The sequence below is a fragment of the Budorcas taxicolor genome, chromosome 9 (assembly GCF_023091745.1).
Source record: "Budorcas taxicolor isolate Tak-1 chromosome 9, Takin1.1, whole genome shotgun sequence".
Lineage (NCBI taxonomy): Eukaryota > Metazoa > Chordata > Mammalia > Artiodactyla > Bovidae > Budorcas > Budorcas taxicolor.
Window position 1 is genome coordinate 88,112,567 of NC_068918.1, and position 25,910 is coordinate 88,138,476.

The window sequence follows — 25,910 nt, forward strand, 5'->3', positions numbered from 1 at the left end:
GGAATTCTCCAGGCTAGAATACTGGAGTGGGTTGCCATGCCCTTCTCCAGGGACCTTCCCGACCCAGAGATTGAACCCAGGTCTCCTGCATTGCAGGCAGTTTTTTACTGTCTGAGCCACTCGGGAAGCCCAAAGCACCTCGATAATTTGACAGCATTATTTCTATTTTCAAATGATTACTATGAAATGTTGGGTTAAGTGTTAATAACCTGTGCTTAATAACCTGGTTTTAAAGAGGGCATGGCGGGACTTCCCCGGTGGTCCAGCGGCTGACTCCCACGCTCAGTGCAGGGGGCCCACGTTCCAACCCGGGTCAGGGAACTAGATTCCAAATGCCACAACCAAGAGTTCACATACCTCAACTATTTGGGACAGCCAAATAAAAAAATATTGTAAAAAATGAAAAAGTAAAAAAGGTACACAAACACACACGCACACGCATATAAAAGAAGTCCATCCTTCTTCCTTATTATTCTCTAATACATTAAAAAAACCACTTTATGCCTGGGCAAAAAGTCCATCCACAGATGCTTTAGACTTTTCTCCTGCAATGTCTTATTGTAAAGGGGAAAAATAAAAAAAAAGGTCTCTACTGGGGGTGGTGAGTACTGGGTTCTTTCCATGTCTTACAATGGCCTACTCAGGGTTCTCATTTCACACAGCAGGTTGGGTGAGGTTATTCTCCAATCTCCCTGGAGAATACGAGACCATCTGAGTGGCAGGTACCCTTATGACAGCTTAAGAGTCGGACACGACTGAGCGACTGAACTGAACTGTTAGTATCTGAATCGGCAAATTTCACCTGCCCGACTGTTGAGATTTTTAAAGATAATCCTGTGAAAAACGGCTGATGAGAATAGGAGGATAACTTATTATGTGTGTGTGTTCCGTCGTGTCTGACTCTTGGCGCTATGAACAGTAGCCCACCAGGCTCCTCTCTCCATGGCATTTCCCAGACAAGAATATGAGACAAGAATATGCCATTTCCTTCTCCAGGGGATCTTCCCGATCCAGGATGGAACCCATGTCTCCTGCGTCTCCCGCAACGGCAGGCGGATTCTTTACCGCTGCATCACCTGGGAAGCCCCATAACTTACTATAATACCACAAAATGGTGATAAGATAACAGATACTAGCCAGCAGTAAGAGCTGATTCCTTATCCAAGAGATAGCCGAGGTATTGGGAGAAGAAGAGAGATCCGAAAGAAAAAAGTAGGGCCGGGCTCCTCCAGAGAAGAGATTACTCCGGTAACAAGGGAGGGAGGAGCCACAGGGTTATCAGAGACAAAGGGAAAGACCCAAGCACCCTTCCATCAGCCCGCCTGTCCGCAGCAGACACAGAGGAGAAAACAGTCAAGAGGGCAACTTCTCGGGCAGGACTCAGGCCGGCCACATCCCACCCCATCCCCAAGACTCAGCACTGGGGGCAGGAGGGAGGGGAAGAAACTCATCCAGCTCAGCTTTCCTCTCAAAAATGTCCACAAGGCTTCCCTGGTGGTGCAGCGGATGAGTCCGCCTGCCAATCCAGGGGACATAGGTTCAATCCCTGGTCCGGGAAGATCCCACGTGCCACAAGGCAACTAAGCCTGTGCTCCACGACTACTGATGCCCATGAGCCTAGAGCCTGTGGTCTCAACAACAGAAGCCAGCGCAGTGAGAAGCCCAAGCACCACAACAAAGAGTAGCCCCTGCTCACTGCAGCTAAAGAATCAACGGAGACCCAGAGCAGCCACCAGCAGTCAATCCAGTCGCTCAGTCGTGTCCAACTCTCTGCAACCCCATGAACCGCAGCACGCCAGGCCTCCCTGTCCATCGCCAGCTCCCGGAGCTTACTCAAACTCATGTCCATCGAGTCGGTGATGTCATCCAAACATCTCATCCTCTGCCGTCCCCTTCTCCTCCTGACTTCAATCTTTCCCAGCATCACAGTCTTTTCCATTGAGTCAGCATCAGGTGGCCCAAGTATTGGAGTTTCAGCTTCAGCATCAGTCCTTCCAACGAATATTCAGGACCGATTTCCTTTAGTGTGGACTGGTTGGAAATACATAAATAACAACCAAAAAAATACCCCATCTCTATCTTCTTTACGAAAAACAAACATATGTCCACAGAAATACACAGAAATACTCCCTTCAGCAGAGGAAACTAACTCTGAAGGGTCTGGAGCAATGGCCTAACCCAATCCAAACAACCTGGCCTGAAAAGTCTTCATTTTGTCTTTAAAAAGTTCATGTAAATTTTGTGTTAGATCATGGCACGTCCATGTTTGTTTCCTTTCTTAAAGCTCCGTTCCCTGGGACCTTCTGGCAACGTGGATGCTTGAATGAGCTGGGCCGCATTTGCCCAGCAGCTGGACAGGACACAGATGGCCAGGATGTGGCGGCTGAAGAATCTGCAACTACCCTGGACTCCTCCAGGAGGAGACCAAGAAATGGGAGCCCAGGGTGTGCCAGCCCACTTCCCAGTGCCAGGGCACAGCACAGACCCAGACAGCCCCTGGTTTCACAGACCCAGACAGCCCCTGGTTTCACAGACCCAGGCAGCCCCTGGTTTCACAGACCCAGGCAGCCCCTGGTTTCAAGGAGCCCAAGGTTCCACAAAGAGTAAGCAGGGGGCTGCAGCTGGGGCCAGACCTCAGCTCTGTGACCCAGCCCTGCCCCCCACTTATGCCATGCTACCCCCTGTGACCCTAAAGAGCCCCCAGGACCCAGCAGAGAGCACCTAGAGAAGGGCGCAGACGGTTTCCAGACTCTCCCTAATATCCTGGGGCCTTTGACAAGGGCAGGACACCTTGACTGCCAGAATAATCCTCTCCCTGCCCAGAGGGGCAGGCAGGGTTAGGTCACGTGGTTATTAGGGGGGAAAATTAGGCTATTAGGAAAAATTAGGACGGCTCAAGACCTGCCCAGCATCCACAGGACAGAGCGAACTCCTCGCTTTGCAAAGCACACTTGAGAAGGTCCATCTCCTTTGGGGAGTCAGCCAGAGGGAAGCTTTTGAAGCCAGACTGTCCTAAAAGACAAATCACAGTTTCAGCCTTTTCAGAACACAGAAGGAGTGGGAGAAAGGGGGCAGGAAGTGCCAACCTGGCTAAAATTGGAACCAATATAAATAATTAAAATAATCAGGCACATTTGAAATCTCTCTGTGCTCCTGGCTCTGTTTCCCCTAAACATTAGCCCTTTTATGCCTCTAGAAACATTTCCCTTAAATGTTAGCTCTCTTTTCCTCTAGAAATGGAGGTCAGATAAGGATCTCAGTGACCTGAGATTATACTGTCTTCATTATATTGTCCGGTCTTCAGTAACTTCTTAAATTTCCTCATGATTTAGGAGGTGAAGAGGAATTTCTGTACATCATGATGCTATGAAAACCCTTTCCCCACAAAAAAGATCCAGGAAACTTGGGGGGAAAGAATCCATTACTCAGGTAAACATGATGCTTTTATAATTATTTGTAGATCAAAAGTCACAGTGTTTGCTCTACCAACACGGATTCCTGGCTCTGTGACTCAGGAATGCGAGTTAACCAATCTGTGCCTCAGTTTCAAGTCAGACCAGAGATGAGTTCACAACCCACAAGACTGGATAAAGGATGAAATGGGATCAGGCGAGCGGAGCACACAGCACTCAACCAAGGACGTCGGTATGATTAAGGCACATAAATGACATTAGAAGGCAAAATAGAAGAGGCCTTCGAGAAGAGCATTCCAGGAAAGGTTTCCTACTGTGTCTGCTATCTCAGAGTGTCAAAGGCCCTTGAGGAGCCCTATACCCACAGGGGTGGAGCCCTACACAGAGATCAGAGGACAAAACTCTCTGGAACTGACCAAGCCCCATAGCAACAGCTCTCTGCACAACCCTTTGCAAAATCCTGGGGCTCCGTGTCCCACCATTCGGAGCCCAGCTCCTTCTGTATCCCCCACCCAGGCCTGGCCTCCACCTCGGGCCTGAGTGGGCCCTCCCTGCCTCCTCCCACCCAGATCAGTTCACAGGGTCCACGGGATGTGGCAACCAACCCCACCTCGCAGTCCGCACGCTACCCCACACGGAACGCTCCTCTCATGACAGGTCACTTCTGATTCACAACCTGTCTCCTGCAAGTGGGGCACCCAAGCACTAGCACCCCACACCCCAGACCTCATGGAGGGGCTCTAGACTTCTCCAGGAAGCATTCCTGAGGCACCAGGCTGGGGTGGGGCAGGTGGTCAGGGGCTCCCCTTTCTGCTTTCCCACCCTCCCGCCAGTGTGTTGACAATGACCCACTTGGCTTTCTGTCTTGTCCTCCAGGCAGTGACCCTGTCTGGCGCCTCTGTGCACCCGCAGCGCCCCACCCACAGCAGGCTGGACACGTGGATTCAGAAGGACGATTCTGGAATTGCCTGGGGTGCAGGAGTAAGACATCCCCCCCACTCTTGTCCATCTTTCTGGTCCTGGAAGGGAGGAGGGAGAAGGGCAGACACAAGGGACAGGAGTGGGGCTGGACGCCCCGTGAGCCCCAGGCGTGGGGCTGGGGAGTGGGTCTTACCTGAAGCAGGGCAGGTCTGGGAAGGGCAGGGACGGTGGTCTCCAATCCAGGGAGAGGCCAGAGACCAAGGACTAGCAGGGAGGAGGGGTTTGAAACACCCACGGCCACTGAGGGTGTTTAGAGAGCAGGGATCCCTAGAGACCAGGGCATAGAGCAACGGAAGGCCCAGAAAATGAGGCAAAAGGGCAGATGCCAGCAGAGGTGAGCTCACTTAAGCTGAGGAGCTCAAAATTCTTTCTACATTTATGTTAATCCATCCCACCCAGAGTTCAGGCCACCTGGCCCAGGGGTATGTTTTAGTCACTCAGGTCACTATTTGCAAGCCCATGGACTGTCGCCCACCAGGTTCCACTGTCTGTAGGATTTCCCATTACTGGCCTAGGTTGCCATTTCCTTCTCTAGGGGATCTTCCTGAAACAAGGGTTGAACCCCGGTCTCCTGTATTGCAGGCAGATTCTTTATCTTCTGAACCACCAGGGAAGCCCTAGGGTCTCCCTACACAGAGTTCTGAGAAGTGCTATCAGCCCATCCAGCCCCGCCCAGCTGCCTCCCGGCAGCCTGGGGTTACAAGGTGACTCTGCTGCCAGTGTGTCAGAGAAAATAAACCAAACCTGGGATACTTCCAACTACGCGGCTGCCTTTTCCTTGGCGTGCACGTGTGCTCAGCCATGTCTGACTCTTGCGACCCCAGGGACTGTAGCCCAGCAGGCTCCTCTGCCCATGGGATTCTCCAGGCAAGAACACTGGAGTGGGTTGCCATTTCCTCCTCCAGGGGATCTTTCCAACCCAGGGATGAAACCCATGTCTCCTGCATTGGCAGGCGAATTCTTTACCACTGAGCCACCAGGGAAGCCTTTCACTTATTCTGTTATGATTTTCCAATTCATATCTGTTAATTCCAGTGAATGAATTGTACCTTTGTTTGGACTCATCTTGGTAAACCTGGGAAGCACAGGTTAGCCCAGAGGGACAAGAATGCTTGGATTGGGAAGTCAACCATGTGGGTCAGACGTGGGAATTTCCTAAAGCAGTGGTTCTTAACTGCAGGTGCCTTCACCCCTCCAAGGGACATCTGGCAAAGTCTGGGGCATTTCCAGCTGTCACAACTAGGGAAGGGGCAGCGGCTGGAGGGTGGAGGCCAGGAACGCTGCTGAACATCCTATAAAGCACAGGTTGGCCCAAAACATCAACAGTGCTGAGATGAAGTGTGTGTGTTCAGTTATTAAGTCGTGTCCAACTCCTTGTGACCCCATGGACTGCAGCAGGCCAGGCCTCCCAGTCCTTCATTGTCTCCCAGAGTTTGTTCAAACTCATGTCCATTGAGTTGGTGACTTTTGCCTCTTTTTGCTGCGATGAAGAACTCAACCTAGGAGGGCCTGGCTGGAAGGCATCAGATTAGGCAAGTCTGATCCTGGATCTCTTGTGCCCACCTCTTTCTCTAGGCTATAGCATCCACTCAGTCAGTGCTAGAAACTTTGATGAGAAGCCCCCAGTGCAGACACAAGGCTAGAACTGCTACCGCAGGCAGGGAGCTAGGTGTGAGCAGAGAAATAGGGGCAGGGGCCAGGTGGCAGGAAATCACGCATCTTCTAAACAGCAGCGTCCATAAGCAGACAGAAGAAAGCAGAAACCTTCAGACTGATAAGAAACCACACACTTCCGGTGATAAGGGTCCCAGCAGCAGGCAAAGAAAGGTGGGGAGAGGCCAGAATATCTTGAGTCCAAAAACTTTTTGCTCAGTGTGGTGTCGAACACCAACGCCACAACAATTCTGATCACACAGGAACAAAATCCCTCCTCCCTTCTGGAAAATAGAGCTGGGGTGAAAAAGCAGGGAAACTGGCCCCTAAACTCTTTCCCCAGTGATTTCCACCCCTCCATGTGAACACCCCTCATAACCCACTTCCCAAAGATGCCTGGTGTGGCAGCTCCTCACTGGTCAGCTCTCAGAGGGAGAGTGGATCCACATTAAAATAAACTCTCCCTTTCCTCTCTTAACCTCCCTGCTTTGTCTCTGAATTCTTTCACAACAAAGAAAGAGCCTCAAATTCACCAGCAAGGGAACTGCAGTGAATTGCCTATAACATAACAGCATCTGAAAAGAGGTAAGAGAAACCCAAGTATTGCGAGAGGGCATCAGAGGGCAGACACACTGAAAACATAATCACAGAAAACTAGTCAATCTAATCACACTAGGACCACAGCCTTGTCTAACTCAATGAAACTAAGCCATGCCATGTGGGGCCACCCAAGACAGGCGGGTCATGGTGGAGAGGTCTGACAGAATGTGGTCCACTGGAGAAGGGAATGGCAAACCACTTCAGTATTCTTGCCTTGAGAACCCCATGAACAGTATGAAAAGGCAAAATGATAGGATACTGAAAGAGGAACTCCCCAGGTCAGTAGGTGCCCAAATGCTACCGGAGATCAGTGGAGAAATAACTCCAGAAAGAATAAAGGGATGGAGCCAAAGCAAAAACAATACCCAGCTGTGGATGTGACTGGTGATAGAAGCAAGATCTGATGCTGTAAAGAGCAATATTGCATAGGAACCTGGAACGTCAGGTCCATGAATCAAGGCAAATTGGAAGTGGTCAAACAAGAGATAGCAAGAGTGAACATCGACATTCTAGGAATCAGCAAACTGAAATGGACTGGAATGGGTGAATTTAACTCAGATGACCATTATATCTACTACTGTGGGCAGGAATCCATTAGAAGAAATGGAGTAGCCATCATGGTCAACAAAAGAGTCTGAAATGCAGTATTTGGATGCAATCTCAAAAAAAGACAGAATGATCTCTGTTCATTTCCAAGGCAAACCATTCAATATCACCGTAATCCAAGCCTATGCCCCAACCAGTAACGCTGAAGAAGCTGAAGTTGAACAGTTCTGTGAAGACCTACAAGACCTTTTAGAACTAACACCCAAAAAAGATGTCCTTTTCATTATAGGAGACTGGAATGCAAAAGTAGGAAGTCAAGAAACACTTGGAGTAACAGGTAAATTTGGCCTTGGGATACGGAATGAAGCAGGGCAAAGGCTAATAGAGTTCTGCCAAGAGAATGCATTGGTCATAGCAAACACCCTATTCCAACAACAAAAGAGAAGACTCTGCACATGGACATCACCAGATGGTCAAAACCGAAATCAGATTGGTTATATTCTTTGCAGCCAAAGATGGAGAAGCTCTATACGGTCAACAAAAACAAGACCAGGAGCTGACTGTGGCTCAGATCATGAACTCCTTATTACCAAATTCAGACTTAAACTGAAGAAAGTAGGGAAAATCACCGGACCATTCAGGTATGACCTAAATCAAATCCCTTATGATTATACAGTGGAAGTGAGAAATAGATTTAAGGGACTAGATCTGATAGACAGAGTGCCTGATGAACTGTGGATGGAGGTTTGTGACATTGTACAGAGACAGGGATCAAGACCATTGCCATGGAAAAGAAATGCAAAAAAGCAAAATGGCTGTCTGAGGAGGCCTTACAAATAGCTTTGGAAAGAAGAGAAGTGAAAAGCAAAGGAGAAAAGGAAAGATATACCCATCTGAATGCAGAGCTCTAAAGAACAGCAAGGAGATACAAGAAAGCCTTCCTCAGCAATCAGTGCACAGAAATAGAGGAAAACAACAGAATGGGAAAGACTAGAGATCTCTTCAAGAAAATTAGAGATACCAAGGGAACATTTCATGCAAAGATGGGCTCGATAAAGGACAGAAATGGTATGGACCTAACAGAAGCAGAAGATATTAAGAAGAGATGGCAAGAATACACAGAAGAACTGTACAAAAAAGATCTTCAAGACCAAGATAATCACGATGGTGTGATCACTCACCTAGAGCCAGACATCCTGGAATGTGAAGTCAAGTGGGCCTTAGAAAGCATCACTACAAACAAAGCTAGTGGAGGTGATGGAATTCCAGTGGAGCTATTTCAAATCCTGAAAGATGATGCTGTGAAAGTGCTGCACTCCATATGCCAGCACATTTGGAAAACTCGGCAGTGGCCACAGGACTGGAAAAGGTCAGTTTTCATTCCAATCCCAGAGAAAGGCAATGCCAAAGAATGCTCAAACTACTGCACAATTGCACTCATCTCACACGCTAGTAAAGTAATGCTCAAAATTCTCTAAGCCAGGCTTCAGCAATACATGAACTGCGAACTTTCAGCTGTTCAAGCTGGTTTTAGAAAAGGCAGAGGAACCAGAGATCAAATTGCCAACATCCGCTGGATCATGGAAAAAGCAAGAGAGTTCCAGAAAAACATCTATTTCTGCTTTCTTGACTATGCCAAAGCCTTTGACTGTGTGGATCACAATAAACTGTGGAAAATTCTGAAAGAGATGGGAATACCAGACCACCTGACCTGCCTCTTGAGAAACCTGTATGCAGGTCAGGAAGCAACACTTAGAACTGGACATGGAACAACAGACTGGTCCCAAATAGGAAAAGGAGTCCGTCAAGGCTGTATATTGTCAGCCTGCTTATTTAACTTATATGCAGAGCATATCATGAGAAACACTGGGCTGGAAGAAGCACAAGCTGGAATCAAGATTGCCAGGAGAAATATTGGTAACCTCAGATATGCAGATGACACCACCCTTATGGCAGAAAGTGAAGAGGAATTAAAAAGCCTCTGGATGAAAGTAAAAGAGGAGAGTGAAAAAGTTGGCTTAAAGCTCAACATTCAGAAAACTAAGATCAGGGCATCTGGTCCCATCACTTCATGGCAAATAAATAGATAGGGAAACAGTAGAAACAGTGTCAGACTTTATTTTGGGGGGCTCCAAAATCACTGAAGATGGTGATTGCAGCTATGAAATTAAAAGACACTTACTCCTTGGAAGGAAAGTTATGACCAACCTAGATAGCATATTCAAAAGCAGAGACATTACTTTGCCAACTAAGGTCCGTCTAGTCAAGGCTATGGTTTTTCCAGTGGTCATGTATGGATGTGAGAGTTGGACTGTGAAGAAAGCTGAGCGTTGAAGAATTGATGCTTTTGAACTGTGGTGTTGGAGAAGACTCTTGAGAGTCCCTTGGACTGCAAGGAAGTCCAACCAGTCCATCCTAAAGGAGATCAGTCCTGGGTGTTCATTGGAAGGACTGATGCTGAAGCTGAAACTCCAATACTTTGGCCACCTGATGCGAAGTGTTGACTCATTGGAAAAGACCCCTGATGCTGAGATGGCTGGATGGCATCACCGACTCGATGGACATGAGTCTGAGTGAACTCCGGGAGTTGGTGATGGACAGGGAGGCCTGGTGTGCTGCGATTCATGGGGTCACAAAGACTCAGACACGACTGAGCGACTGAACTGAACTGAACTGAAAAGAGCGACTGCTATGAAGCAGTAACGGGATTAAGGAAGAAAGTCTGGATAACAGAGCAAGAGATTCTGGAGATGAGCCTCAAAGAGTGATAACATTTGGGAAGGCAGCTGCTCACCACACCTCCTTTCACCTTACTCTTCCCCACAGCAGAAGAGAGAGGTTGTTTTCGTTTTCAGCCTCAACCATGAGGAGATGCTCTGTCATTCACCATCGAGAATAATAACAGGGAGCTCAAACCAGGGCTCTGTGACAATCTAGTTGCTCAATCGTGTCCGACTCTTTGCGAGCCCGTGGACTGCAGCACACCAGGCCTCCCTGTCCATCACCATCTCCTGAAGTTTGCTCAAACTGATGTCCATTGAGTCGGTGATCCCATTCAACCATCTCATCCTCTGTCGTCCCCTTCTTCTCCTGCTTCAATCTTTCCCAGCATCAGTCTTTCCAGTAAGAGAGAGGGGAGGGGAAGAACAAGCAGGTGCCCAGTAGGAGGTTTCGGATGTTGCTTTTGCTGTTGTGTGGACGGCTTCTGCATCCTGGGAGGAAGCGCTAGAGAAGGACAGACTCTTTAAAATTTCATCAGCCTGGGTTAACCTCTGCCCACAGAGAGGGGACAGCTCAGGAAGGAGATGGGAAAAAGACCAACCTTCACTCAATTCATTTCTCTCCTTCTCTTGTCGAAGTTTGGCCAAGATAAGCACTGGCGGTATCTTTGCTGATAATTCTGTGCCTTTAGATTCTCTAATAGATTTGTTGACAATCAAAGACAGATAAGAAAAGCTGACTCCATCTACCCACAGCCTTGGGAATCACGGAGGGCAGGCATAGCAGGTATTTTATGAGCAACTTCGTGGCAAAGTTCAATCCTTGATTAAAAATTGATTCTGATGGTATCTTTAGGGTTTTTCTGTGTATAGTGTCCTGTCACCTGCAAAGAGAGATCTACTTCTTTTCCCACCTGGATTCCTTTCTTTTTCTTCTCTGATTGCCTTCCCTGTGGCTTCCAGAATTATGTTGAATGATAGTGGCATAGTGGGCACCCTTGTCTTTGTTCCTCATCTTAGAGGAGATGCTCTCAGTTATTCACCATTGAGAATAATGCCAAGAGCTCAAACCAGGACTCTGTGACAATCTAGAGGGGTGGAACGGGGTGGGAGGTGGAAGGGAGGTTCAAGAGGGAGGAGACATATGTATACCTACGGCTGATTCATGTTGATGTATGGCAGAAAGCAACAGTATATCGTAAAGCAATGATCCTTCCATTAAAAATGAATAAATTAAAAAATAATAATATTTAGACTTCCTTGGTGGTCCACTGGTTCAGACTCACCTCTCCCAATGCAGGGACCCAGGTTCGATCCCTGGTCAGGAAGTTAGATCCCATATGACACAATTAAAAGATCCTGCTAGCCACAACTAAATAAATAGACACATTTATAATAATACTAATGCTTAAGCTGATTATATGTCGAGTTCAGTTCAGTCATGTATTAAAAAAAATTTAAACTGGCTCTGAGCACAGTTCATATTCAGTTTAAAGTATGAACTGCACTGTCACTCAGACACGTTAACCATAGGGCCTGTTCCCTTCCTCCACTGTACCACCTCTTCGGCTAAACCACAACAAAACAACAAAGCTCCCTCAGTCAGTCGGTTCAGTCACTCACTCATGTCTGACTCTTTTCGACCCCGTGGACTGCAGCACACCAGGCCTCCCTGTCCATCACCAGCTCCCAGAGCTTGCTCAAACTCATGTCCATTGAGTCGGTGATGTCATCCAGCCGTCTCATCCTCTGTCGTCCCCTCTCCTCCTGCCTTCACTCTTTCCCAACATCAGGGTCTTTTCCAGTGAGTCAGCTCTTCACATCAGGTGGCCAAAGGATTGGAGTTTCAGTTTCAGCATCAGTCCTTCCAATGAATAATCAGGACTGATTTCCTTCAGGATGGACTGGTTTGATCTCCTTGCAGTCCAAGGGACTGGCAGGAGTCTTCTCCAACACCACAGTTCAGAAGCATCAATTCTTTGGTGCTCACCTTTCTTTATGGTTCAACCCTCACATCCATACACGACTACTGGAAAAACCACAGCTTTGATTAAACAGACCTTTGTTGGCAAAGTAAAAAAAGTCTCTGCTTCTTAATATGCTTTCTAGGTTGGTCATAACTTTTCTTCCAAGGAGCAAGCATCTTTTAATCTCATGGCTGCAGTCACCATCTGCAGTGATTTTGGAGCTCAAGAAAATAGTCTGTCTCTGTTTCCATTGTTTCTCCATCTATTTGCCATGAAGTGATGGGACCAGATGCCATGATCTTAATTTTTTTAATGCTGAGTTTTAAGTCAGTTTTTCACTCTCCTCTTTCACTTTCATCAAGAGGCTCTTAGTTCCTCTTGGCTTTCTGCCATAAGGGTGGTGTCATCTGCATATGTGAGATTATTGATATTTCTCCAGGCAGTCTTGATTCCAGCTTGTGCTTCTTCCAGCCCAGCGTTTCTCATGATGTACTCTGCATAGAAGTTAAATAAGCAGGGTGACAATATACAGCCTTGACGGACTCCTTTTCCTATTTGGAACCAGTCTGTGGTTTCTTGTCCAGGTCTAACTGTTGCTTCCTGACCTGCATACAGATTTCTCAAGAGGCAGGTAACGTGGTCTGGTATTCTTGTCTCTTTCAGAATTTTCCACAGTTTGTTGTGATCCATACAGTCGAAGGCTTTAGCATAATCAATAAAGCAGAAGTAGATGTTTTTCCGGAACTCTCTTGCCCTTTCAATGATCCAACTGATGTTGGCAATTTGTTCTCTGGTTCCTCTGCCTTTTCTAAAACCAGTTTGAACATCTGAAAGTTCTCGGTTCACATACTATTGAAACCTCGCTTGGAGAATTTTGAGCTATTGTGAGCTACTATAAAGCAATTATCCTTCAATTAAAAATGAATAAATTTTTTTGCTATTGGGTGAGATGAGTGCAATTGTGCAACAGTTTGAACATTCTTTGGCATTGCCTTTCTCTGGGATTGGAATGAAAACTGACCTTTTCCAGTCCTGTGGCCACTGCCGAGTTTTCCAAATGTGCTGGCATATTGAGTGCAGCACTTTCACAGCATCGTCTTTTAGGATTTGAAAGAGCTCCACTGGAATTCCATCACCTCCACTAGTTTTGTTCATAGTGATGCTTCCTAAGCCACACTTGACTTCACATTCCAGGATGTCTGGCTCTAGGTGAGTGATCACACCATCGTGATTATCCAGGTCGTGAAGATCTTTTTTGTACAGTTCTTCTGTGTATTCTTGCCACCTCTTCTTAATATCTTCTGCATCTGTTAGGTCCAGACCATTTCTGTCCTTCATTGTACCCATCTTTGCATGAAATGTTCCCTTGGTATCTCTAATTTTCTTGAAGAGATCTCTAGTCTTTCCCATTCTGTTGTTTTCCTCTATTTCTGTGCACTGATCGCTGAGGAAGGCTTTCTTATCTCTCCTTACTATTCTTTGGAACTCTGCGTTCAGATGGGTATATCTTTCCTTTTCTTCTTTAACCACCTCTATGGCTAAACCACAACAAAACAACAAAGCTCCCTGAAAACTATTAAAGTAGCTTGTCTTAGAAGTACTGCTATAAGTTCCCTCCCGCCTCAAGTTCTAAATTACTATTCTCTCTTCCAGAATTTCTGAAGCTCCTAAAACCTAGGATGAAAGGCATGCAAGGGAAGGTCCACATGGTAGAGAGCTGTTGAGGACTGCAGAAGCACTGCGTGTCTAAATCCCAGGCTGGCCCTGCGCACAGATGCAAGATGATGCCACTGAAATGCGGGATTGGCGGTGGGGAGCGGTACCATAGTCTTGAGTCCAATCTCAGTTCTGTTTCGGTTACTTATTATGACGTTAGGTGAGTAACATACTCTCATCTTTACTTTCTCTCTCTATAAAATGGACAGAGATAACAGTTTTGACCTGCTCTGTTTGTTACAAGGATAAAGGGAATGAAGAAGTGTGAGGGCTGTGTAACTGACTAGCCCGTGAGGTGCCCTCAGCCAGGTGGGCTGCTATGATTCTCACATATACCCTACGGGTTGGCGGGTCACCTCAGCATCTCTGATCGCTTCTGTAGGTTACCCTTCATCCCCCAGACTAAGGAATACTCTCCTGCAGGAAATTCAGTGTCAGGAAGTGTCCTTCCAACTGCGAAGGTCACAATGTGACTCTTCTGGGATCCTACATAGAAATGACCGTGGAACAGCCATTCGGTATGACCCAAGGTCAGAGGGGAGAGACCTCTGCCAACCAGTTATCTGGAACAACTTCCTGCCAAAGGGAGAGGCTGACCTCATCTGCAATCAGAATAACAAAGAAGGGGAATCTGCTAAGTGTTTGCTCTGAAGGTCAGGCGGGCACCGGAGGGGGTGTTCCGGATGAACTTTGTTAGGTTGCCCATATAATTTCCTGCTGAAGGTAGAAATTACAAGGGGCCAAACGATCCTGCTGAGAGGAGCTCCATGACAGCAGGAAATACAAACAGGAAGCTCTGTAACAAGTTTGAATACTTATTTAACATAATTTATTGGGGATATTTGGATTTAAGGTGTTGAAACCCATTTGCTTTTGTAGAATGAGACACAGGCTTGCAATGGCTTATGGGAAATCTAATGACCGGGGATTATGTAGTAAAGCAATGGGCATATAATTTCGATGCAGTTGGGAGCTTGTCCCTTAAAAATGTCCTATTTTTAGTCCATCTGGAGGGAGCTGTAGTCCCACGGAAGTCTACAAGGAACTCACTGAGGGAACTTTGAGAGATGATCTCACTCAGCTTGTGCTTTTCAGACAGAGAATTTACAAGCCTGCTGCACATTGTGTCTCTGTGTCTGCAGGGTCAAAACCTCACTTCTTCCATTTAGTTAGCCAACAAATGTTTACTGACATCAGACATATGCCCAACCAGCGAGGAAGACACAAGAAAATTATAAGATGAACAGTCAACTGCTAAGCACGCTACCTCTCTGCCCAGAACAATCTATGTATAGAACTGTTCAATGAAAGAAGCATCTGGTGCCGTTAGCCAATAAATGCTTAAATCAAAAACAATACCCTCTGTATGTATCAGTTCAGTTGCTCAGTCGTGTCCGATTCTTTGCGACCCCATGGACTGCAGCACGTCAGGCTTCCCTGTCCATCACCAACTCCCAGAGCCTGCTCAAGCTCATGTCCATCAAGTCGGTGATGCCATCCAACCATCTTATCCTCTGTCGTCCCCTTCTCCTCCTGCCTTCAATCTATCCCAGTCCCTGTCCCTGTATGTATGTGTGTGTGTGTGTGTGTGTGTGTATATGTGAACTGAAAGTTGCTCAGTCATGTCCAGCTGTTTGCGACCCCATGGTCTATACAGTCAATGGAATACTCCAGGCCAGGATACTGGAGTGGGTAGCCTTTCCCTTCTCCAGGGGATCTTCGCAACCCAGGGATTGAACTGAGGTCTGCCACATTGCAGGTGGATTCTTTACCAGCTGAGCCACAAGGGAAGCCCAAGAATACTGGAGTGGGTAGCCTATCCCTTCTCCAGCAGATCTTCCTGACCCAGGAAATGAACCGGGGTCTCCTGCATTGCAGATGGATTCTTTACCAACTGAGATATCAGGGAAGAAAAACGGAATATTACTGAGCCATTCAAGAGAATGAAATGTGGCCATTTGCAGCAACACGACAGACCTAGAGATCATCATACTGAGTGAAGTGAATCAGGTAGAGAAAGGCAAGTATTATATCACATCACTTATATCTGGAATCTAAAAAATCAGTAATACGGATCAATTTATTTACGAAACAGTCACAAGACTCGCGGGCATAGAAAGCAAACTTATAGCTACCGAAAGGGAAAGGCGAAGAGGAGGGATAAACTAGGAACATGAGATTCACAGATATACACTGCTACTGCTGCTGCTGCTGCTGCTGCTGCTGCTGCTGCTAAGTCGCTTCACTACGCTCCATTAAACAGACAAAGAGTAAGGATTTGCTGTATAGCCTGTGGAACTGTTTTCAGTAATAATAAGTTTAATTTACAATAATCCGTAATGGAAAAGAATCTGAAGTTGTACACTTGAAACTAACACAATATTGCAAATCAACTACGGTTTAATAATAATAATAAAGCCAGTGCTCGCTGGTGTAAGGGACTGTTTCTCCATCTTTTCCCCTGCAAGTCTCTGAGCTTCTTCAAGGAGGAATTAGTTGCCTATTTATTGCCACATCCGTAATATAGAGTGTCTGACACATACTAAAATCATTTGTGAGTGAATGCATAAATGGATGGGTGATACAGGAATGAATGAGTGACAACTGAAAGGAAGAACCAAAGGTTAAAGGAAGAAGCAAAGCAAATCAGGCTGGAGGAACAAACACAAGTAGGAAATCTTTGTGGAGAAAGTCTTAAACAATAAAGGAAAACAGGTTAGAGAGACTGTTCCATCAGAGCTTTCACCAAAATTTGCTCTTATTTTAAGATATTCAGGCACTCAAAGAAAACAGAGATCAGCCAGTCACCATCTTGGGCTCCAAAGTCGCTGTGGACAGTGACTGCAACCACTAAATTAAAAGACGTTTACTGCTTGGAAGGAAGGTGATGACCAACCTAGATGGCATATTCAAAAGCAGAGACATGACTTTGTCGACAAAGGTCTGTTTAGTCAAGGCTATGGTTTTTCCAGCGGTCATGTATGGATGTGAGAGTTGAACTAGAAAGAAAGCTGAGCACCAAAGAATTGATGCTTTTGAACTGTGGTGTTGGAGAAGACTCTTGAGAGTCCCTTGGACTGCAAGGAGCTCCAACCAGTCCATCCTAAAAGAAATCAGTCCTGAATATTCATTGGAAGGACTGATGCTGAAGCTGAAGCTCCAATACTTTGGCCACCTGATGCGAAGAGTCGACTCATTAGAAAAGACCCTGATGCTGGGAAAGATTGAAGGCAGGAGGAGAAGGGGACAACAGAGGATGAGATGGTTGGATGGCATCACGGACTTGATGGTCTTGAGTTTGAGCAAGCTCTGGGAGATAGTGAAAGACAGGCAAGCCTGGCGTGCTGCAGTCCGTGGAGTTGCAAAGAGTCTGATACAGTGTCAGAACAATAAGCTATTTACATGTAATAAATGCACATAAATACTGTGAAAAGAGCAAGTTCATGATTTAAGCTTCCTCTTTCCCACCAGCTTAGCAGTGATCCTCCTTGGTTCCTACATGAAGCCAAATGTCCAAGTTACAAAGTTCACAAACGGATTTTGCCCTGGGATGAAGCTTCTTGAATTAGCGTTGCACAAACTCTATGGGACGTAGATGGTTTTTAAGCCAGGCTTGACTACATTTGAACACTGAGGTGTCCAAAACCATTCAGAACTATGAATACAGTGTATTGCCATGCCCATGAGACCTCTTTTTCGGAATACAGCAGATCGAACAAAATATAGTAAGTGTGCCCAGTGCTCACTTGAGCACCCCACAATTGAAAGCAACAGCAATGGTTAGTATTATTAGAATGCCGTTGTGGGTGTGGGGGCTTCCTTTCCCAAATTTCTCACTTCTTTTAAGTCTGATTTAAGTCTAGCCTTCACTTCTTGGGAGTTTCAACTCAACAATAACTGGGTTAGGAAGGATTCTGCATTCTATTTACAGGGACTCAGATGGTGAAGAATCTGCCTGCAATGCTGAAGACCCAGGTTCAATCTCTTGGCCAGGAAGATCATCTGTAGAAGGGAATGACTACCCTCTCCAGTATTCTTGCCTGGAGAATTCCACGGACAGAGGAGCCTGGCAGGTTATAGTCTATAGTGTCGCACAGAGTTGGACACGACTGAGTGACTAACGCTTTTTCACTTTTTCTACCAGTCTTGCTCTGAGTTGAACAAAATCCTGTCCCTGAATCACAACCGGTTCTCTCCACACCAGTTCTCTCCACCTGGCCCATTCCAGACTAAAGACGGACTTCTCCCTGCTTCAGACAAGAACCTTGACCCAGGACCCATTGCCCACCACCATCCTTGTTACCTGGGACACCTTTGCCTCTTCCCCTAGAATCATCTGTCTCTTCTCCTTCAAACCTTCAATGTCAACATCCTCATAATATGCTTCCCAGACTTATTGCATCTCACTTCTCTCTTGCCCCGCCTCCTTCTTTCCAACTGTGTGCCCACCTACTCACGTTGTCATCAGTTTGACAAATTTTAAACTTGAGACCACAGACCACCACTTCTATTATCTTCACAAACTTGACAGCGTCCAGTTTAGAGCCATGCAATCCCAACAATGGTGAATGACTAACTCCAACCTCACCAGGTATTTCCTCAGCACCGCCTCCATCCACCCTTTCAGGGGACTCAGAATTGGCTTTGCATCCATAGCTCCATTGACCTTCCCCAGGTCAAGGGTGTTTGCTCCATGGATGCACGCCACTGATCCTTCATCGACCCTACCCAGGTCAAGAGTGTTAAGTTTTTAAGTTCTACTCAGTCCAATTACAAGACAGTGATTCTTTCTCTTTTTTTGGCTGAAATGACAAACAATTCTTGCTACTTTTCCTTTGAACCCCATCCTACAAGGCTTTTTGCTGTGAAACTCCTAGATTTGGAAGCTCAGGAGTGCCCCATCACACTTGACTTGCACACTGTCCATCCATCCCGCAGGGTCATGTGCTCCATCTGATGTGGTTGAACTGTATCCGAGATCTGTGAGGACATCTTCAGGCTGGTAAACAGTAACCGAGCCTGACTGCTTCCCACACTCTTTGCAAACCTACACTCCAACTATTTATATATATTAGCCTGGGCTTTTCAAAACGATCATCTTATTTTTTAATGACACTTTTGTGTGCTTTATGTCTCTAAACTAGCTCTCTTTATTAAGTCCCGCTAGTTTTGTGCCATGCTATTTTTCAGATAACTTTTGTATCTGTAATACTTAAGACCTCTTGTCCTATAAGTTTTATAAGTCATAGAAAAGACCATGTTGAGATACGGATCTTGGCAAGCAGAACCTCATTAAATCACCCCTTCTTCCTGCTTCCCTGGGGAGTGGGGGGAGGGGAGGGGGAGTACTGGGAGGTTTCCAAGTGATGCTTTCCTCTGTCTAGAGGGAAGGCATTGTGAGGGCTAAGCCACCTTCACAAATCTTTATCCGAAACTACAGATAATTTTAAGACTCAAGGGTGATATGACTGTTGATCCATTCTATAAATCCTAATTTGGTAATTCAGGACACCCCTTAAAAGAATGGTGTCCGTTATCAAACATCTCAGATGCACTGAATGAAAACTGTCAGCCTGACTCCTACCTGTTAATAAGCCGATTTGGACTACGTCTGTTCAACAGATGGGTCACTTGATTTTACTTATAATTTAACTTTGCCTGTTACTAGGTAGATGATACTTTTTTCTCTCTGCTTTATATTTTCCTTGAAAACCAACTCTTTTTCCCTCCATAGAGGATATTAAGAAGATTTAGTAGTTTTCACTTAGGGCTTGACTTGCCCCTGATGCCCCTGCCCTACTAGCCCCCGCCCCACACAATCACACACACCACATACACACCAGACACTTTCTCCCTTAACTCATGATAGGTACTTTTTTTTTTCCTACTGAGAATGCTTAACTAACAGTCACAGATGAGCTCATTCTTTCCCAGTTTTGAAAAAGAAGACCCTCACCTTAAGGGGAGGGGACAGCCCCTGATCCCTATTAGAAAGATACCCCAAAAAATGAGAACCCTGCTGGTAGTTACCGATTGTTACTTATACTTGTTGAACTTAAATTGTGTGCTAAGTAAGTTCAGACTAGAACAAAGACCCCTCTTTTAAATATTTAGACTCTTAAGCAAACCTGGGCAGAAAATAACGTATCTGTCAGCGGATTCTCAAACACCCTCTCAAACTTTTCTCCAGGATCTCATCTCCTCTGAAGAAGTAAGTGCTACCCACCCACCCCCAACCTCTTTAGTTAGATCACGGATTTAACATCGCGTCTTGAGAACAGTTTAGGTTTTCCAGAAAGACCAGACACGGAAGACTTACATAAACATCAAATCACTGTTTTTCTAATTCCCAGATATGATGAAAAAATTTCATAGGCTGAAAATTAAGTAAATAAAGACGTAAGTATAAAAGCCTGTTTCCTTGACAACTCCCCTCCCCCAGCCCGCCTGTAATAGGGAAAAACCAAAACCGGGGGTGAGGAAGATGGGTAGCCACGAAGCCAGGCTGCCTCTGAGCAGCCCCGGGCGAGAACCCGCGCGCGGAGAGCCGCCGACGCGGAGCAAACACAAATAAAGCGATGGGGAGAGGGGATGCGTTTGGTGTAGTCTTTTTGTGGTTGCCATAGAAACGCCAGAAACGGAAGAACATGTTGCCTGACACAAAAAGAGACCGATCGGTAACAGGAACCTTCGCCCCAGCTTCATCTATTGCAGAGAAAATTCTTTCACCCGAGGCGGGGAGGTGGAGGGAGGCGGGGTGGGGGATGGCTGGACAAGGGTGGGGAAATGAACCCCAGCGCAGCAGCTCGGCATCCCAAGGCGCACAGACACGCTCCCCGCGGCTGAGCACAAAGAGACGGTCCTTGTGCGGCGGCAAAGCCCCTCCACGTTCCCGCGGTCGCCTCACTTCCTTCTCCGCCTTCCTCGCCTCCTCTCGCTTACCTACCCCTTCCAGAGGTTTTAGGGAAATCCAGCCAAGGAGAGAAATAACGAGGGAGAGACAGAGGGGCGCACACATCCGCCACGCCCAGAGGTGAAGCCGCCTGCAAACAGCACGAACCGCAGATACCTCCTTTCTGGCAGCCCTGGACACGTGGACTTAGAGATCGGAAACTGAAGGGAGCAGGCTGGGGCGCAGAAATTGCCACTAGTTTATAGGCGCTGTAAGACAGCCAACGCTGGAAAGAAAAAGCGAGACTCCACCCATGGGGTGGACCCTTCGGGAAAGAAAAAAAAAAGTGGTCCTCAGCTGACGTCTCTCCCCACCCCATGTCACTTCCTTTTAAAGCTACAATTTAGCAGTTACGGGGAGGGAGAGACGAGCTGCTGTAACATGAGGCCCTCCCCCTCCCCTTGCAATTAATGTAAGGAAGTGCTTTGGTAGGCTTCACGTTTGCAATCTCTGGCCGGAGAACCTGCCAGAATCGGAAACAAAGCCCGCTAGGTGGCCTTTTCCTTTCTCGCCCGCGCCTAGCAAATCCTGTTGCATCCTTGCGCCGACATGGCTCCTCCAACCTCAGCTCGGACCGAGCCGGCCCCGGCTGGGCTGAGGCTTGGAAACTGCCTCCTCTCGTGTTTGGTAAAAGACCTGCACTCTGTAATGCCCCTCTCCCGTCTCACTCGTACGCGGTGCGGGAAGAACATGGCATTCCACTCGGAGGAGTCCCAAAGCACCTTCGGCCAAATTAGACTGAAAACTCCAGCGATCTGAGGTGTTAAGAACTGGGGAAAAGAGGCTTGGAGGTCGATGAATTTTCTCCCCGCAAAGCAGCCCGCCAGGGTTGTTGCCTGCGCGCGCGCGCACACCGGACACAGGCACGTGGCGTTTGCACCCAGTGTTAGGGTCTGGGCAGACCTTAACAATAAAATAGTGCCCTCATAACTCTGAAAGAGGGCGGGGCTGTCGGATCCCCGGAAATGCCAGGTCTCCAACACGCCTAAAAAACTCTTTCCGCCTCCAAAGAGTTAAGGTGCGTGCCCTTCAAATGCTCTCTATTAGAACCATCGGCATAAATAATATTTGGGAATTAAAGTATGATTCCTATGTTCACCCCCATTCTTTAGATGTTTACAATCCACAGGGGAATAAAATAAAATGTTCACAAATAACTAGACCATATTGCAGAATTACTAAGAGCTACCAAAGTGCTAAAAACAGCGTGCCATGAGAAAACAGAAAGGGAAAGAGCTCTTTTGGGTTATGCTGAGAGAGAAAAAAAAAAGAAAGCATTCATAATTCAGCAAACCGTGGTTTGGACTGGATCCTATAGGGTGTGCGGTGTTTTGAGAGTCTGTGATTGTAAGAGGGAAATAAATGAATGGGGATGGAGAAGAAGATTGAGAGGGATGAAGGCCATCTGAGGCAAAAACAAGGACCAGAACAGGAAACCCATTGGTGTCAATAGTTTATTTTAAAATTTATGTGTAAATAAATTTGACCACGTAGACATGTTTATAAAAGATGTTTGCAAGAAGTTTTTGCAGCCAATGCAATTTAAAGAGTTCTCATGACTTTGCAAATTATGTTTTAAAATCCATTCGTTTCCAGTTTTTCAAAGCCCTTCTCAAGTAGATTTAGACTGATGGTCTTCCATAGTCGAATTCTGAATGGGGATATATTTCAAAATCTGTGCTATATTAAGTGGCTCAGCTCGTAAAGAACCCATGTGGGGAAGATCCCTTGAAATAGGAAATGGCAACCCACTCCAGTATTCGTGCCTGGAGAATCCATGGACCTCTGTGAGACTGGTGAAGTACAGTCCATGGGGTCGCAAAGAATCAGAGGCAACTGAGTGTGCTTGGATGTGTGTACACACACACACTCAGACACACACACACAACTACCAGTACAGCCAGTGATTTCAATAGAAACCATTTGAAATTAAAGTTTTTGACAGTTGCAAGTCTTATTCTGATCATAATACTTGTATGTCTTTATTCCATTAGATTATCATTATTATTATGATTATTTTTGCTACTTTCACACTGCCTATTTAGATGATATTACTCACAATAGTCTCAGTAGATATAAATATGGGAGGAAAAAGACTACTTCTAAAAATTTAAAGTGGAAATACAACCTTCTAGAATTAAATCCTATAAGCTTTACTCACAGTCCCATTTAGAGACGCTCCTTATTTTAGACATCCTGATTTAGCTATTTCTGTCTGAACAAAGCATTGTGAAAGTTTCCAGATCACAATCTAACAATTCAGTTCAACAAATACTTTTTGAGTATCTGTGCTAGTTGCTGAAAATACAAAAACACAGACAAGACATGGGCATTGCCCCAGAGGGCTCAGTCTTAGAAAAGAAAGGACTGTAAACAGTTAAGATACAATGTGATAAGGACTTCCCTTGTGGCTTAGACGGTAAAGTGTCTCCCTACAATGCGGGAGACCTGGGTTCGATACCTGTGTCTGGAAGATCCACTGGAGAATTCCATGGACAGAGGAGCCTGGCGGGTTATAGAGTCAGACATGACTGAGCGACTAAAACAACAAGCAAATACATTCTTCTAGGTGTGTGGTGAGTTGAATAACATTCCCCTTCCTCCCTAAATTTACATCCACACAAGACCTCAGAATGTGACCTTATTCGGTAATATAATTAGCTAAGCTGTGTTGTGCTGGACGAGGATGAGACCTAAATCCAATGACTGGTGTCCTAGGAAACACACATTGTGCAAAAAGGTCACTGAACTGCTAATGATTTTTTTTTCTGAACTGTGAGATTGAGGGTCATTTTTATTTGCTTTTTGTATTTTATAGTATTTTGAAATTTTTCTGCAATGAGTATTTACAACTTTTATGTTAAAAATGATCATGATTAAAAAACAGAAGACTCAAGGTTTCTAAAGTCTTAGTGTTCTAGCAATTTAGGACAGAAGCAAAGAAGGACAGATGATGATTATGACATGTTTAATCGCCAAAAAGAAGCATCCTCAGAACCCTCTGTTAAAGGTTGAATGTCACGTGTTTTAGAAAAGTTTCTTTTAGCCTAAATTCTGGTACTTCGAATGATGAATATCATGGATATAAAATGTTAACTTACCTGCTATATATTTAGCTGTCATGCTAGGTGGTTATCAATGACATTATTTCAAACAGCCTTTTCTCTTAACACACTGACAATATTTTTCTTTCTTTTCATTTGGCTTATGCTATAAACATGAATATAGTAGTTATATCCATATAAATCTGTATACACAGTTTGAAAATTTCCACAGTTGTAAAATACAAACATATTACAGACTTGTGATTATAATGACCTTATTGTATGCTGTATTAGGAATTGCTACTGTTTTGATGCAACAAAGAAAAGATGTAACTAATAAATTCAACTTGATATTGGGGTCTTTAATACATTTACATTAAATGTAATGTAATACATTTACATTTATAGTTGCATATTTCAAGCATTTCTAATTGAGTCTTACAAATATGTCACATACATCACAACCAACCAGCAATCTCTTACGGTTATGTCGCTATTATTACAATCATTTTAAGTACATTCAAATAACTAACTTTAGCTATCACTGGTGGTGTTAGTGGTAAATAAAGAACCTGCCCGCTGATGCAGGAGACATAAGAGACATGGGTTCAATTGCTGGGTCGGGAAGATCCCCTGGAGGAGGGGATGGCAACCCACTCCAGTATTCTTGCCTGGAGAATCCCCTTGGACAGAGAGAGGAGCCTGGCGGGCTATAGTCCTCGGGGTTGCAAAGAGTCCGACACGACTGAGTGAGCATGCATGCATGAGGAAAGCACGGAGAATTAGGCAGGATTCCTTCCTGATCAATAATGATGACAACCTAAGGCATTCTTCAAATACTGAGGTCCATTGACCAGCTCTCACTGTATCTTAACTCATAATGTTTCTTGAAATCTCTTACAAATTGGTCTCAGCTCCTTTCTCTTTGGACCGCTCAGGGTCTGTTCAGCCTGGCAGAGATGATCCTGGGAAGTCATTCATTCCCTCCTCCTGTATCCAGGCGCTGAGCAACTGGACATCAAATGAGGCAGGAGCAAATCTACCACAACGGGAGGAGCTGGATTCAAATCAGTTAATGCTCAGCTCACGGGCAGCAAATGGAAAAAGATCCCAGCTTCACTATCTGATGTTAAAGGAAGGAAGTGTTAGTCACTCAGTGGACTCTTTGCAATCCCGTGGACAATAGCCCACCAGGCTCCTCGGCCCATGGGATTCTCCAGGCTAGACTACTGGAGTAGGTTGCCATTTCCTTCTCAGAGGATCTTCCCCAAAAGGGATTGAACCCAGTTTTCCTGCATTGCAGGCAGATGTTTTACTATCTAAGCCACCAGGGAAGCCCAGTTTTAAAGGATGTCATACAAAAGAATACTGAGACTTAGCCCTCCCATTCTTTGCAGCTGGGTAGAAAGAAAGCACACCACTTCAAGCGGTGTTTCACTCTGGGTGATTTTCAGCCCTTGTACTGTACATGTTGTGTGATTTTTTTAAAAATTCATTAATTTTTTGTGTGCTTCCTGATAGTCATTGCGTCACGCCGAATTTTTCGTTGTGGCCTGTGAACTGTACAGTTCCCACACGCAGGCTTAGTTGCTCTGAGGAATGTGGGATCTTAGTTCCCTGGCCAGGAATTGAGCCCACGTGTGCTGCATAGCCCAGCGGATTCTTAAATCACTGAACCACCAGGGAGGTCCCCATACTGTGTGATTTTTTAAAAATTTTGAAAAGTATGGGTTACCTTTATAAACAGAGAACTGAAGCATTTACGAAAAATAAATATTGTTCTCAAGTGATGATATAATGCTTTTCTTTTTTTAATATTTATTTTTATTTATTTATTTGGGTTGGATTTTTTAGCTGTAGCATTTAAACTCAGTTGCCGCATGTGGGATCTAGTTCCCCAGCCAGGGACTGAACCTGGGCCCTTGCATTGGAAGTGCAGAGTCTTAGCCACTGGACCACTAGGGAAGTCCCTGGATAATGCTTTTCTTTATTTGGCAAGTTATAGCTTAGCAGCACCTTGGTGTGTGTCAGTCGCTGAGTCGTGCCCGACTCCTTGTGACCCCATGGACTGTAGACCACCAGGCTCCTCTGTCCATGGGATTCTCCAGGCAAGAATACCACAGTGGGTCGCCATACCCTTCTCCAGGGCATATTCCCAACCCAGGGATCGAACCTGGGTCTCCTGCACGGCAGGCAGATTCTTTACCCTATGGGCCACCAGGGGAGCCCAGGGGCACCTTGGAGGGTGATCTAATTAAAGTAGGGCCTGACCCTGGACCATGAGGATGGGAGCTTGTTGGAAATGCAGAGTCCAGGGC

General features: G+C 45.8%; 1 protein-coding gene and 1 non-coding gene across 2 annotated transcripts in view; both read right to left on the reverse strand.

Moving 5' to 3' along the window:
* Positions 1-20,614, reverse strand: part of AGPAT4 (1-acylglycerol-3-phosphate O-acyltransferase 4) — a 134,326-nt gene extending 113,712 nt beyond the window's left edge. The window contains exon 1 of the mRNA XM_052645931.1: positions 20,539-20,614. Within this exon, the coding sequence (XP_052501891.1) occupies positions 20,539-20,614 (76 nt within the window). The remainder of the gene's footprint in view (positions 1-20,538) is intronic.
* A 4,871-nt stretch (positions 20,615-25,485) lies between these two features.
* On the reverse strand, positions 25,486-25,557 carry TRNAG-UCC (transfer RNA glycine (anticodon UCC)). The gene has a single exon. It is a non-coding gene; the product is annotated as a tRNA-Gly (tRNA).
* Between the last annotated feature and the right edge of the window lie 353 nt (positions 25,558-25,910).